This window comes from Paramisgurnus dabryanus, chromosome 6, assembly GCF_030506205.2.
Source record: "Paramisgurnus dabryanus chromosome 6, PD_genome_1.1, whole genome shotgun sequence".
In the NCBI taxonomy this organism is placed as follows: domain Eukaryota; kingdom Metazoa; phylum Chordata; class Actinopteri; order Cypriniformes; family Cobitidae; genus Paramisgurnus; species Paramisgurnus dabryanus.
In genome coordinates, this window is record NC_133342.1 from 6,452,957 (window position 1) to 6,468,341 (window position 15,385).

The window sequence follows — 15,385 nt, forward strand, 5'->3', positions numbered from 1 at the left end:
ACCGCCAATCTTTAACCTTGCGTCTCTTTCTCCAACGCACCGATCAAGGGACCAGCACCGCCTCTTAAACTTGGCAACAGATTTATCATAGTCTCTAAATCCCTATGAGCCCATGAGACATACCCAGCTGTTTTCCCTTCAATACGCAACGGAAATACACTCACACCTGGCTCATTCATTCCACCTCTAGGGGTGCTTTTCAAGAATGGGGATCTGTCCTCTATTGGGTCAAAGTCTAAAGCTAATGTGTCCCTATACTCCAAATCTTTGTTTCTCTCCTCTACCAACATCTTAGCTCTGTAAGTTCTTAATCCATCAGGTCCTGACATTTTTGTCATATATATACCGTCTTTAGAGGCTGGGTACTCTTGTGTCATTTCATATTTACCCAGTCAACAGTTTCTCGCTTTCTCTGTTCCATAGCCTGCACTGCCCTACCCTTGCTTAAGCACCCTTTCTTTTGCTATCTCTCTATCCTGCCTTTCTTGCTCCAAAATCATCCTTTCTTCCTCTTGTAATCTTTCACCCAGCTCTCTGTCCTGCGATAGCCCTGCTAAACCCAACGACTTCACCTCTTTAGTTAATTCTGTTATTTCCTTTGCTCTCTGTTCAATTAGTCAGTCCAGATGTTCTAACTGAGTCCTGGTATACTGACTAGCTTCTCCTGCTGCCTGACTTTGTTCACTGAATGATCCTTTCTTGCCTCTATGCATCTCATCATACAGTTCCACATTTCCCTCAACTTCTAATTCCCCTTTAAGCTGCATAGTTCCTTTAATAACTGGATACAGTGTGTTATCATTTGGTGAAGCAACAGGGGTGGTTGGGGCTGGAGTGAGAGCAGTGAAGGGAGGGCGACTTTCAGAGAAAGAAGTGAAGGGAGGGCAGTTTGTGTGTGTGGTAGAGAGAGGGCATGGATTGAGGGAGGCAGAGGCAGTGGGCAGTGCATAGGGCGGTGGCTTAACAGTTTTAGTTACCTCAGGTAATTGGTTTGCAGTGTCTACTGGCTGTTCTAACAATCTTGTCTTTTCTGTTCTTTCGTTGTGCTTTGCCAGCTCTTGAGCTCTGACCTCTTCTCTATCAGCCATCACTCTTTCAGCTTCCTTACTCCAGAAACCTCTAGCTTTTTCCCACAATTCCATTCCATCAACAAAGCTTTTCTATTTTTCTTCTTTCCATATTTCTTGGTTTTCAGATCCTGATTAGCTATATAATTAGTCATCCAAATTTTCATACTCTTTATTTTTTCTTTGTTCCGCGTTCCCTGTTCTGGCCAGTGAAAGGGATATTTGTTACTTCTAGTATACCAGTCACTTTATCTGTCACACAACCACTTTTTGATTCAAATTAAACTTATCACTTTCAATGCTCAGTTCTTTATATCCCACAATTGTCTTTGACACATTAATCTTACAACTAGAAAAACTTCTTATCTAAGGCTAACTAAAACTAACACAAAAGATCTCTCTGATAAATTGGGCTATTTTAAATGCAGACGTAACTGTATTGATCTCAGAAGCTTCTGTTTTAATTGTTAAACTTCCTTCTGTTAACTTTTCTTTTGTTAAATCAAATACACTCAATAATGACTTTTCAATATTAGATAAAGATTTCAGGTTCCACCAAAATTCAATGTTTTCAGTAACAACTGACATTCAATCATGGACAATATTTTTTAACACAGGATGACTCTTACCCCAAACTTTCAAAATCAAAATTCTCATATGGGTTGAATAAAATGCAGAAATCCTCTTGGGTCGTTTTAAAACAATTCACTTATGGTAAATCCTTACCATGCACCAATTAATAAACACTTTCTTAACTTTAAGTTGGACCAAAGCTTTTTCCCTTGTACTCTATATTTGATAGAGTAATTTATAGTATCATAGTTCATTGATAAATTACCCTTAAACACTGTGTTAATCTCAAAGAATACTTTATAGTATCAAAGTTCATCGATAAAGCACCCTTGAACACTGTGTCCATATCAGTGAACTCTCTATAGTATCATAGTTCATCGATTGAAGCACTCATAAACACTCACTCAAGCAACCCACTGGTTTTTCCCTCACACTACTCTCTCTCGCCCCCCTTGTTTGCACGTTCTAAGCACCTTGGTACACAAACGATGCAAACTCCTTATATTTGTTTCATAGAGCAATTTATTGTATCATAGTTCATCGATAAATTACTCATTTAAGCAACCCACTGTTTCTCCCTCAACAAAAATCTTCTCTCTTGTCTCACTTTTGTTTCGTAACTTAAAGCAGACATATCATGCTTTTAAATCTGTCCTTTTTACATATAAATCATCTATTTGTGGTCTATATAAAGCGGAACTGCAATGCTTGGGTCTGAATTCCTCATTATTATAGCCCCACAGGCCCCCTTTTTACCCCTTTTCTGATGTGCATCTGAGAGCAACTCGTTTTGGTGCTGTCTTTTTAAATGCACGTCATACCCTGCCCCCTCTCCAGGTTGCAGAGGTGACACTCGGTTAAACTCCACCCCGCCATTTTTGTAGTTTTATAGCAGAGATACGATTATCTAGCGGCACAGAAACTTTTTATTCACTCGATATTCACAAAATGTCAACAACGGAAAACTTGTCCATCCAGCCTTACATGTTCGAGCCATTGTCGGAAACGGAGCGAGATGAAAATGAAGACGACGAACCTGCTGAACAACGTCTTGATATGGAGGTATCGCAATGGTGTGTTAATGCCGTTTGTCAATCCGAAGGCTGCAGCCTCCGGAGATCGCATTTATAGGGTGCATACGTCATCAAGACGGTCTTATTTCAGAAAATTAACAATTATAAAGTTGACTATTATTCTTAGTTAATCGAAAGTTGTTGTAATATGCTCATGACTTGCAAATTGAATGCTCAGTTAACTTAAATAAACCAGGCTTGATGACCAAAAGCGATCTCTGCAGACTGCAGCCTTCAGATTGATTATTTTTTTTAAAGTTATTTACAGCTTACCGAAGTGCTCTGCTCGTCGTCTCCAGGATAGAAGTAATTTACCCCTCAATCAGACGAAGTCTATCGGCAAATCTTTCTTTATACTGTTGGAGATTGGTGAAGTAGTTATCCTTGAAGTGCTTCGGGGCACACAAAAATGACTTTACCCACAGATGTGGGTACATTTCTTACTCTATCGTAACTTCTTCATCCTTGAGCTTGGACTACAATATCGCAGCGAGAAATAAAAAATGGCGGATTACTCGAAGTGTTGGGCTGGGAGTCGATGTCTTTATTTGGCAGTTCCGCTGCAAATACTGTGACGTAATTGTTCAAAAAACGTAATAGATAATAGAAAAATCAGAACAGGTTGGAAAATATGACCAAAACAGAATATAAAGATATCAACAAAGCACCTGAAGAGACTAATTTCAACTTTTATGTATTTCTAAACACTACAAATATACAAGAAAATGCATTTAAGAGCTAAGAAAGTGGATTTAGCATGATATGTCTCCTTTAACCAGTTACACCAAGAAACAGCTCACAATCAACCCACTGGTTTTTCTTTCCTTTAAAAATATATATCCGTACTCATTTCAGATACTCTTATTTAAATCAGCCCACTGGCTTTACAAAATTTAGTTTCAACTGCCCTCTTGGCAAAATTAATGTTTTTAGTTTGAGTCCATAAAATCAGCAAAATTTAGTATAATGAAATGCCCTCTTGGCTATTAACAGTCAACGCCCTCTTGGCTATGTTAATATTAATTTCCATCAACTGTTTCACAGCTGGGTCCTCTTGACCCTCAGATAAGAGTACACCTTAATCGGAAGACCAGGTTTCCCTATTAGAGATAATTTATCTTGTAATATCATCCACAAGTCCCTTCTCATTAATAGCAATACTAGTTCATTTATGAGTTACAAAGAGAATTAAGGAATTCAAATGAAAACGCAGAGCTGTCTGTGTTCCAAACAGAGTCAAAAATCTCATCAATGCAGGTGAAAAAATGCCATAACCTTAATTTAAGAAGCAAGCGGCTGGCCAGCCTTAGCAGTTTAATACCCACAAAGACAAAACAATCGACTCAGGTTGGAGAACATCTCCCCCCGACCGTGAACGGCCTCTGAACGATCCCACTCAGTTGTCCAATGTTCTCTCTTGTAACCCTGCTCCGCAGCACCAATAATGTCGTGGATTTTTTCGGTAGAATCAGAGACGGTTGAGATGTAAAATTCTCTTCAAAGTATTTTATTAAAGAATTGTGTCAGACAGCTTGAAACACAATACTGGTCATAGGGTGAATACACCTGCATTGGTAAAATGATGATGAAAATGACTATGACAATGACCCCGTTCTGGGTATTTCAGTGATTTAAATAGTGCCCCAGTTTTAGTAGCCCTCCCATTCGAACAATGTTTGTACTGTGCCTGTATCTTTGCGACCTTTAAGTTGCTACACAAAAAGACAGCCATTGCTGGTAAAACACAGTGCCTTTGTTTTCTAATGCATCATAAAGCTATCTTGCTATTCTTACCAAGGTCACACGTCCCCCATCCAGGCCTAGCTGTGGAAAAACACTGTCATGTGCAAGCATCAGAGAGACAACTTAATTCATTTAGACCTCAACCATAAAGACGATTAAGATAAAACACTCAAAATTTCTCTACCATACCAATTATAGAACTTAAACATGGAAAAAGTCAGATTTTCATGGTATGTCCCTTTAAATGGTTTTATTTTACTGGGACATTTTATTTAAAGCTCACGTAACACACGCTGTTTCTGTATTTCTGATGTTAATCTGGAGTACCTATAGAGTAGTATTACATCCTTTTTATCTCCGAAGAGTCTTTAGTTTAATCAGATCTATAAAAGAAAGATTAGCTTTACCGAATCTTTCCGATAACGTACGAAAAAATGAAGGAGGAGTTATACCGCGGGGGAAGCGAGTACGAGTCATGCAACACTTATAACTTATGATTCACTACATGTTCGTTTCATTTATATAATATGCACGCGCCTATTTACAACATAAGACAGAAGTCTTACTTACCACGTGCAACTCATGACCGGTTGGGGAAATCCAGTGTATCAAACACACACGCAAAACTCCGCTGCTACCCCGGATAATAAACTATATCCATTGTTTTCATAAGGCTGACTTTCTTCTCCTTACATCCAAAAACACACTTCTTCTTTCATGCCATTGTCGAGTTTTGAAATTAAACAAAGCTGTGTCGCGTGATATGATGTTTACAAGTTCTAGTGTCTACCGCTGATTGACGGTTGGGCTGGGTTTTCTGGGGGAAGTGCATATAAAGAAGTGATACGTATAGAAAACCCCTGAAACGTCAGCTGGGGCACAAACATACATGTTTGTGCCTCATAAATTCACAATATGGAAGTCTGTAATGATAAAATAAAACATATGAAGAAAAAAAATGAAACATCAGCTGGACCGTTAATCGGAAAAAACTTTCCGAAACTTGTACGAACCCTGGCGAAGTGCATTCAGCACAGAAATACTCTGTAACATGCCCAACTGCTTTTTTGACACTTCACCTACGTTTAGTATGAGGAAACAACTCTATAACTGTGTTAATAAGTCAGAATGCTTGAAATTGAACCCCCCCTTTAAATAATGTGCAATTCAGACATTAATGATCTTTAGTGATGGTCTTTAAACATATTGTTAGAAATGTTTTAAATGCCAAAAATTAAATGTGAAATGTGAATTGAGATTACTTTCGAATTCAGACCGATACATTTTAGTGGCTTGCATAACATTTTATTTATAGTGGTTTGTACACATAAAACAATACACGGCTGTAGATGAATAATATTAACTGTGAATAGTCATTGACAGGACAAAATACTATTATTAAAATATAACATTACAATCAGTTATTTAAAATAGCTGATTAGTAAATTAAAAACGTATTATTTCTTTGTTGTTGATTTATAATTTAGACTTCTAATATGACAAAATTATTTGTAGACTCTCTGTATCATCTATATTGTTAAATCACACAGTTTCACTGATCTATGATAGACTTCAAACCCAGGATAGAGAGGTTCAGTGAATGTGGTGTTGACTCTGTGGATGAGGGTCATTGTGTCAGAGACGCTGTAGAAGGACAGAGATCCTGATCTGCGATTCACATAAACTCCTATTCTAGAAGATCTGGACACTACAGGGAGTTTAGTCTCAATGTTATTGTGCATGAATGAACATTTATTTTCACAGCACCACAAACTCCAGGACTGATCATTACGTCCAAACAAACACTCATTATCCCATCCCTTCCTGCTGATGCTCTTATATGACACTGATATATTCACTTCACCTCTCCACTCAACCTCCCAGTAACAGCGTCCACTCACACTCTCACTACACAACACCTGAAACCAACGATCAAATCTGTCTGGATGATGAGGATACATCTGGTCTGTGTAGGTGAAAGTAATCGCTCTGTTCCCCTCAGACAGACAGAGAAGATCATTTGCTGTGTTTGGATCTGCAGTGAAGTGATGATAATCTGATGGGAGGCAAATCAAAAACATTATTTGAATGTAAAATTGTATATTTCAATAATTCAAATAAAACTTTAAGGCTTATTTATTTTAGTTTTTAAAGACTGTCAATGTGTTAAGAAGTGAAGAGAGATCATTTACAGTATAGACAGAATCTAATCTGATTATTTTACTGTTATATTCATCATAATCCTGTGTGTTGAAAAGGTGAACATTGTTACTGTGCGTTCACACCAGACATGGAAGAGATGGCAAAAACGCACGTAGTTGGAAGCTTGCACTTTGAGTTTACTTGCTTCATTCTTGCGTAAAATTCTAGTCATCCGAGACATTTAAGTGTAAATTTGTGTCATGGGAGTCGCTTATATAGCTCAAATTGAGTAAATTTACGAGATTATTCATCCTCCTCACTCACAAGATCCTTTTAATTCCTGTAAAAGTATGAAGATGTCTCGTGTAGTGATGATGATTGTCTTCCATTGTTGTTTTGTTTTATCTGCCTCCGCTTGCTTCCTGTAATCACGTGACTGCTAGAGCAAGCTCCTGATTGGTTACCGCGGCACAAAAATCTGCCAATGTTCAGATTTTTGAACTATGCATAAATTTGCGCTATTCGTGCTTATGGCGTCACAGGATGTCTATTCACGCTTGCCACCTCGGTAACACTTTATTTTACGACCCGCAAAGTACCGCGTAATTAAACCGAATTTACAGCGTACCTATTTGTAACAACAGAGTACCTCTACAGAACGTACTTGTAGTTATAAGGTAATAATATTTTAAGTTTGGGGTAATAAGGGGGTAAGAATATATGGAAAATTATTCTCTAAGTATTTCATAACTACAGGGTACCTATTGTAATATTACGTGGTATGTATGACTTACGTCTATGGGTAATATGGTCTATGTGTAATATGTTTTTTTTTCATATATGCTACTTACCTGATGAAGTGTTTTGTATAGCCTACAGTTGATGTCTACAAGCCACGTTGGCAAATAAAATATAACAAACAAAAAAAATAATAGCAACTTGTACCTCTTTGATCTGTATATGTATACAGGAGTTATCAGGTAACTCTTATATTTGCGGGCTGTAAATTAAAGTGGGTCTTATTCCCCACTTGTTCTGTGTATTTACCGGGTAACTCTCATCTTTGCGGCTGTAAACTAAAGTGGTGCTTTGTTCACCTCTCGTTATAAATGTTATAGGGTAAATACCATAAACATACACAATATTGTTATTTTTATTTTAAAACAACTTATTTCAAAACATCTTTAAAACACTATAATTAAGCCAACACTTAATGTTTATTATCACATAACTTTTATTTCAAATAAAAAGCCATAACAATTATTCGTATGTTAATATAAAAAACATAAATGAACGCCTTCAGTAAATGTTTCTTCACTGTGACTTGACAAAAAACTGAGTTTTCTGAGACAGTTATAAACTTTAGGCTAATTTATGTGCTAGCTAGCTGCTACTGTTAAACTGTCTTGAAAAACATTGTTTGAAATGCGTGAGTCATGTATTAACAAAACCAGTCACCTTATCCAGCATGCGGATCCTGCTGACATCACTCGCAGCCGTACTCCACAGTGTAGAACGTTTTTAAAAACTCTTAAAGAAATTTCACCTCAGGATCGCATTCCATCAAACCTCCTGCAGACGGACGCGCGCTCTACACCTGCGCAGTAGCCTACGCATGTAGTCGTCTTTATCTTTAGCGGGAGCTGATATCTGCTGTTGTTTCATTCTGGTTTGCCATTGCATAAATTATATTTGGCTAAAATACTTGTGTTTACACATTTTGCAAAGTTTTATTCTACCAATGCCTATTAAAAATAAACAAATAGCGTGCTGCTTTGTGGTCATTATTGTGTCATTTGAAATAAAAGTAAATAAGTTGCAAAGCACCACTTCAAATATGTCCGCAAATGTAAGAGTTTCCTGGTAAATAGGGAATAAGTTGCTACTTTTATTGTACTTAACTTTAAAAAAAAAAGATAACCACATTAAATCAGTTGGACTTTTGTTATTAAAAGCAAGTAATATAGGCTACTAAAATAAAAGTGATCTGCTGTTATATTTATTTGCCAATGTGGCTCGTAGACATCGACTGTATCAACATTCAGTAATCAATATGAAAAATTCACAATAAAATAAAATAAAGAAATAAAATATAATTTCCTCATATGACTAAGTCATACATACCACGTAATATTACAATAGGTACCATGTAGTTATAAAATACTTAGAGTATAAATCATTTATAATTCTTCATATTCTTACCCCCTTATTACCCCAAACTTAAAATATTATTCCCTTATACCTACAAGTACGTACTGTACAGGTACCCTGTTGTTACAAATAGGTACGCTGTAAATTCGGTTTAATTACCCGGTACTTTGCGGGTCGTAAAATAAAGTGTTACCTTTTTATTGTACTTACCTTAAAAAAAAGATAACCACATTAAATCAGCTGGACTTTTGTTATTAAAAGCAAGTAATATAGGCTACTAAAATAAAAGTGATGTGCTGTTATATTTATTTGCCGATGTGGCTCGTAGACATTGACTGTATACAACATTCAGTAGTCAATATGAAAAATTCACAATAAAAAAAATAAAAAAATAAAACATAATTTCCCCATAGACTTGACTAAGTCATACATACCACGTAATATTACAATAGGTACCCTGTTGTTATAAAATACTTAGAGTATAAATAATTTATAATTCATCATATTCTTACCCCCTTATTACCCCAAACTTAAAATATTATTCCCTTATACCTACAAGTAGGTACTGTAGAGGTACCCTGTTGTTACAAATAGGTACGCTGTAAATTCGGTTTAATTACGCGGTAATTTGCGGGGCGTAAAATAAAGTGTTACCTTTTGTTATCATTTAATTTAAGTGTAAAGAATCTTTGTTTATAAAAAAACTTAATGGCTTATGAAATTTGAATATCAAATAAGAAACTTGATTTATGAACTCCTATTTGATCTCACAGTTATGTTTCATTGTGGGCGAGCACAGTTATTTATTTTCTGTTTATTCTGCACATTCAGTTTGATTCATGAGTATCATTATAGAGGAGTTTAAAATGACTGAAACGCAGATTATCACTGTTCATGTCTTTATCAGCATCAATGTGTTTATGTGTTGTTTATTGAGACTCACATTTTAGGAACTGCTCCCTGGTCTCAGGTTCAGGAGTAACTGTGTTGTAAAAATATTCATTCAGAATCAGTGAGTGATATTCTCTCTATTTCTACAAAATATAATATTATTTTTAAATAATGTGTGCTTTATGTCTGAGAGAAATAAGTGCTTTACCTTTGTCAAATATCTTTTCTATCTCTTCTCTACAGAAATCTTTCAGTTTCTCTCTCAGATGAGACACAGATTTTCCTACATCATCAAAAGAGATGAGAGAGCTGACAGTGATGCTGAGTGAGTCTGAAGATCCAGGAGGAACAGAGAGAGACTGAAAACTCTACACAAACACAAAGACAAACAACACAAACATAAACTCATGACACTGAAACATTTCATAGAAAATATAATCTTAGTTAAACATGCTCTTCACTTCCTAAAGATCACTGTTGTGTTTTTCAGATCTCTGTTACCTGGAGGAAATGGATGTGATCATCTGTGTGTGAAAGCTGCTCCAGCTCAGCGTCTCTCCTCCTCAGATCATCAATCTCCTGCTCCAGTCGCTTCAAGAGTCCTTCAGCTTCACTCACTGCAGTCTTTTCCTGATCTCTGATCAGCTGTGTCACCTCAGATCGTCTTCTCTCAATGGATGTGATCAGTTGAGTAAAGATCCTCTTAATGTCGTACAGTGCTGTCTTTGCAGAGCGCTGTTAGGACACACAGAGAGAGGAGCATTAGAATCAGCAGCATTCACTCAGCTCTTACTGGTACATCACACAGTCTGTTACCCACAGTGGACTTCAGTGAAAGTCATCCAGCACTGAACTCCTCACTGACTGATTGGATGAGAGTCCTAACTGAGTCTGAAACAGATCTGAAACAGCAGACAGCAGTTGTTCTTCTGATCAAAACTCACCTTATGAGTCTTCACAGCATCTCTCAGCTCCTGAAGCTTCTTCTGGCTCTCCTGGATTCTCTGATGGTATTTTCTCTGTGTTTCCTTCAGTTGTTTCTATTGGATGTGGAAATAATAATTAAACAGATCAAATGTACATAAATCTAAATTTTAAAATAAAAAAATATGTTTAACTCTTAATATGTGCCATGTCAAAAGTACTAGGTGTAAATATAATTTACCCCAAGATGGGTGTTAAAAAAAGACTAGTGTTAGAACTTTTAAAGATATAGAGTAAATCTTTGGTGTGCCCAGAGTATGTGAAGTTTTAGCTCAAAATAAAGAATTTATTATCTTGTGTTAAAGTTTCACTTTGTAGATGCAAGCAAAAATGTGCTCTTTTGGGCGTGTCCTTTTAACCTTGGAGAACCCACGGGGTCAGATTTGGCCGCTGTTAATTGCTGCTACCTAAAACGTTCTTGGGTTCTCCAGGGTTAAAAGGCCCATATTTTGTGGCTAAAAGCACATTCATTTGTGTATTGGGTGTAATACAATGTGTTTCTGTGGTGGTTCAAAAAATGCATTAAAAGGTGGCTTAACGGAACAATTATTTTTTCCCTATTTTTCTCTCTGCACTATATGGCAGTGTCGTGGTTCGAAAAGACAGATTAAGGGGTGGTATTATTGTAATGAGATCCCCTTATTACATCATAATGGGAGCATGTTGTTTGCTAGTTTTTCCTCTGGTTTTATTAACTTTGTGTGTATAAAACATATTTGTTATGGTAATGTTAAGTTAATATTGCAATTCTGTGGTGGTTGGTACATAATAGCAAAGATCATCATCTAATTAATTGATTTACTCACTCATCAAAAGTTTCTTACATGTCAAAATTCAACCCATTCTCACCAAAAAGCGTACAAATGACACGCAGTGTGATTATCGTGCAATAGATACGCCAAATTCCGATTTTGCGTGCATATGATACGCCAGTCCTTCCCATTCACTTATATGGCGAATCGTTTCGTGACGTTTTATTTATTGTTTTCTCATTTGTTTTCTGTTTTTTTACCATTTTCGCTTGGGTTTAGGGTTAGAACAACTTTTTGTTATATAAAAATGACATCCTAATCCAAACCCCAACTCTAACCCCAACTCCAAGCGACCATGGCTTAAATATAGATAAAAACTTAGAGAAACCTGTATATTAAATAACCTGCTTAAACAAATGTGAAATCTAACCCTAAACCCAAGCGAAAATGGTTTAAAAAACAGAAAACAAATGAGAAAACAATAAATAAAACGTCACGAAACGATTCGCCATATAAGTGAATGGGAAGGACTGGCGTATCATATGCACGCAAAATCGGAATTTGGCGTATCTATTGCACGATAATCACACTGCGTGTCATTTGTACGCATCTTGGTGAGAACGGGTCGCAAAATTAGATCCAGCACTTTCACAGCAGTCTGTCATTAAGGATTTCTAGAAACTATGGACAAAATTTAACCAGTTTCTGTTTGGGACACACAAATATCAAGAATCGGAGTATGAATCTCAACAATGGTGACAATAAAATGAAAAACTTTATGCTGCAATGCATGCTGGGTATCAATAAATTACAAATTTCATTCAGGACTCTCAGCATGCACTGCAGCATAGATAAATAATGAACTTTTTACAATTTTCTTTGTCACCTTTGTTGAGATTCATACTCTGATTCTGGATGTCTGTGTTTCCCAAATACACTGTGGTTAATTTTGTCAGAAGTCTCCAAAAATCCCAATGACAAACTGCTGTGAGAGTGCTGGACATCATATACATCACTGATACTGTAGAAAATAAACTTTTGATGAGTGAGTAAATCATTTAATTCTATGATGACCTTTTCCATTATGTTCCAACCACCACAGAATTGCACCAATGACTTTACGATACCATCACAAATGTGTTTTATACACACCAGGAATATATACACTAGCAAACAAGATGTCAGGAGTTCGACTTAAACAAGTACAGATGACCAAAATGTTGACTTTAAATGAACCAAAACATCAACATCTAAGCCTAATAAATGAATTGCGTTTTCTACAGCAATATTTTTACAGAACATTGAGAAGAAATGTTTTATAATAGGTTTAAAATGATAAAATGTCATGTTTCTCTATCATTTACATACCAAGCATAAAGGTAAATTGCAAGCAAAAGAAAACTGAAATAGATAGTTGTTTTAAAAAACATTGTGTGAACAACATTTAAACATGACATTGACATAATGTTTGAAAATGATAGAATGTTACATTTATTTCTCTTACGTTCAGACAACCAAGAAACGTTCTTGAAAAAAAACTGGACACTTTTTAGACCGGTTTTCAGAACGTCTGAAACATTCAAGGAATGTTCCTAGAACTTTTTTCTGTTAGCTGAGAATGTTTGAAACGTTTCCTTAATTAGCACATTAACAAGCTGATGAACTGAATCAGGTGTTTCAAATAAGGAGACATCTAAAAGAGTGAGTGTGTTTACATGCACAGTCTTACACCAATTATGCTTAACAAACTGATAACACGTTGGGTCATGTAAACATGTAAAACAGTTTTCTTTTATCTGGGAAAGCTCATAAACGGTGTAGGCAAAAACCGATCAAGGTTAAAGCTCATTACCCCAATTTCGCATGGCATGTAAACACCTTAACCGGCTTTATCATGGTTTTGTGCTCATGTTACTTTGGGTTTACTTCCGCTTGTGACATTTATCTTTCACATGTGGAAGTAAGTCCAAAGTAACGCATAAAAATCTCTGTTCAACTACAGGTTCTGCAGACATGAGATAACATTATAGCTAGACAAATATGCCGTTGGCTTTTTGAATGACTATCGTGTACTATAGGTGGTGATGTCACTGCCTGCGAGAAACCTGACAAAATTCATGTAAACACAGTTTTCTGCATAGACGGTTTATTGATTTGCATGTAAACGCATGAAACAGTTTTTTATATTAAGCAGAGTTTTGATATTTGAAATTTGGCTCCCCTTATAATGTCAATTGTTTCAGTTTCAACAAACCACCATCATTGTGATCAGTGTTTGCATTTCATTAGCTCATTTGTAATTTAAAGGTCACACCCTTAACAGCACATTTTTGCTCGCACCTAAAAAGTGGCAATCTGTGGGGTATTTTGAGCTAAAACTTTACATATGTATTCTGGGGACCTCACAATTGTATTTTACATGTTAAAAAAGTCTTGTGAAATGGCCCCTTTAAGTTTGTGTTTGTTATGGGTTCATTTGAAGTCACCATTATGGTGATTAATGTTTCCTTTAGTTTCCTTTCCTCTAGCATTCCTTTGACCTTTACGTTATTACTTTTTGTTATAGACTTACATTCATTTGTTATTTTTTTGCATGAGATCATTGAATCACAATACTTCTGCTTTCATAATAGAATAAGATTATATAAACACCAAGCAGTGTTAATTTAACACTAGGGTTTTTGCTGCGAATTAACACATCATCCAGCATCTCTTACCTGTTTCTTACTCCTCTCTTCTTTAGCTGGCATAGTGTTGTGATTTTTGTGCTTCCCCACCATACACAGATAACATATACAGAGCTGATCAGTTTTACAGTAAATCTCTAAAGGTTTCTCATGTTCAGGGCAGATCATCTGCTGAAGTCGTCCAGTGGCATCTATCAGGTTGTGTCTCTTGCATTTGAATGAATTCTCATGTTGTTCAAGATGATTTTGACAGTAAGAGTTCAGACACACCAGACAGGACTTGACAGCTTTGTGTTTTCTCTCAGTACAGACGTCACACTTCACATCTCCAGCTTCAGCATAACTGGGAGAAGGTCGATCGGTCTGGAGTTTTGTCTTCTTCAGTTTCTCCACCATCTCAGTAATCACAACATTTTTATATAAAACAGGTCTTGTAGTGAAGGTCTGTCTGCACTGAGGGCAGCTGAAGTTTCTTTTCTGATCATCTTGATTCCAGTAGTCTGTAATACAGCTCATACAGTAACTGTGTCCACAGGGAATGGTCACTGGATCCTTCAGTAGATCCAGACAGATTGAACAGATGAACTGATCCTGAACCACTGAAATACTGGCTTCTGCCATTTCACCGTATGTACTCACAGAAAGAAAGACGAAACAAACAACAGCCCAAAGTTTCACTTTCCCTAAACTCAAGAATTTCCTTGTTGTGTTTATGCAACGTGTGCAAACAGTCATGTTAGTCATATAATAAACAAGTCCACTAGATGTCAGTCTCATATAGAAAGTCACAGTCTCGAGTAGCCAAACCTTTGTGAAAATGCTCTGCCATAAATGTATAAATATGAGTTAAATTTTGGGGTGAAATAAGAGAATAACAGATCAAATCCCTCTGATGTGTGTCACTACACTGATCCAGCATCCAAGCCAGTGTGAGTGTTTGTCCTCCAGTGGTGAGTTTACACTATTTACACATACAATTGACATTTGGAAATAGAAAAAAGTAAAAGTTGAGATTGTAAGGGTGGATTCACTACAGTGGTTCAGTCTGTAGGAACGCCGAAATGACTAAGAAATGTTAACAGCAAGATATTATAAAACTGTATATTTCTGGTCAATTATCACCCTTCTGCAACCTATACCAACGACGGAAATAAGTGCAGTTGTAATAGCAAAATATGTGGGAGAGCATTGCTAGAATATGAATATATTGAATTGCAATATGTAGCGTTTAAGTATTAACACTAAATCAAAACTAAACAACAGATTTGTAAATGAAAAGGTTTAATAACAGCACTGACTTAAAATTACAATTGAAATGGTTA

The 15,385-nt window shown here is 36.4% G+C and overlaps 1 protein-coding gene across 1 annotated transcript; it reads right to left on the reverse strand.

The window, feature by feature from the left end:
• Positions 1-5,582: 5,582 nt before the first annotated feature.
• On the reverse strand, positions 5,583-14,727 carry LOC135744189 (E3 ubiquitin/ISG15 ligase TRIM25-like). The gene is made up of 6 exons (XM_065262168.2): positions 14,094-14,727; positions 10,585-10,680; positions 10,142-10,375; positions 9,849-10,008; positions 9,693-9,731; positions 5,583-6,512 (listed from the first exon to the last, which is right to left on the reverse strand). Exons 1-6 carry the CDS (start codon positions 14,682-14,684, stop codon positions 5,986-5,988), a joined length of 1,647 nt encoding a protein of 548 aa, XP_065118240.1. The 5' UTR covers positions 14,685-14,727; the 3' UTR covers positions 5,583-5,985.
• Between the last annotated feature and the right edge of the window lie 658 nt (positions 14,728-15,385).

Excerpts from the sequence above, each read along its gene's own strand:
- LOC135744189 (XM_065262168.2), bottom strand. The coding sequence starts at position 14,684 with ATGGCAGAAGCCAGTATTTCAGTGGTTCAGGATCAGTTCATCTGTTCA. Across the intron at positions 10,376-10,584 it reads ATGCTGTGAAGACTCATAAG|CGCTCTGCAAAGACAGCACT; the intron begins GTGAGTTTTGAT and ends GTGTCCTAACAG. Across the intron at positions 10,009-10,141 it reads ATCACATCCATTTCCTCCAG|AGTTTTCAGTCTCTCTCTGT; the intron begins GTAACAGAGATC and ends GTGTTTGTGTAG.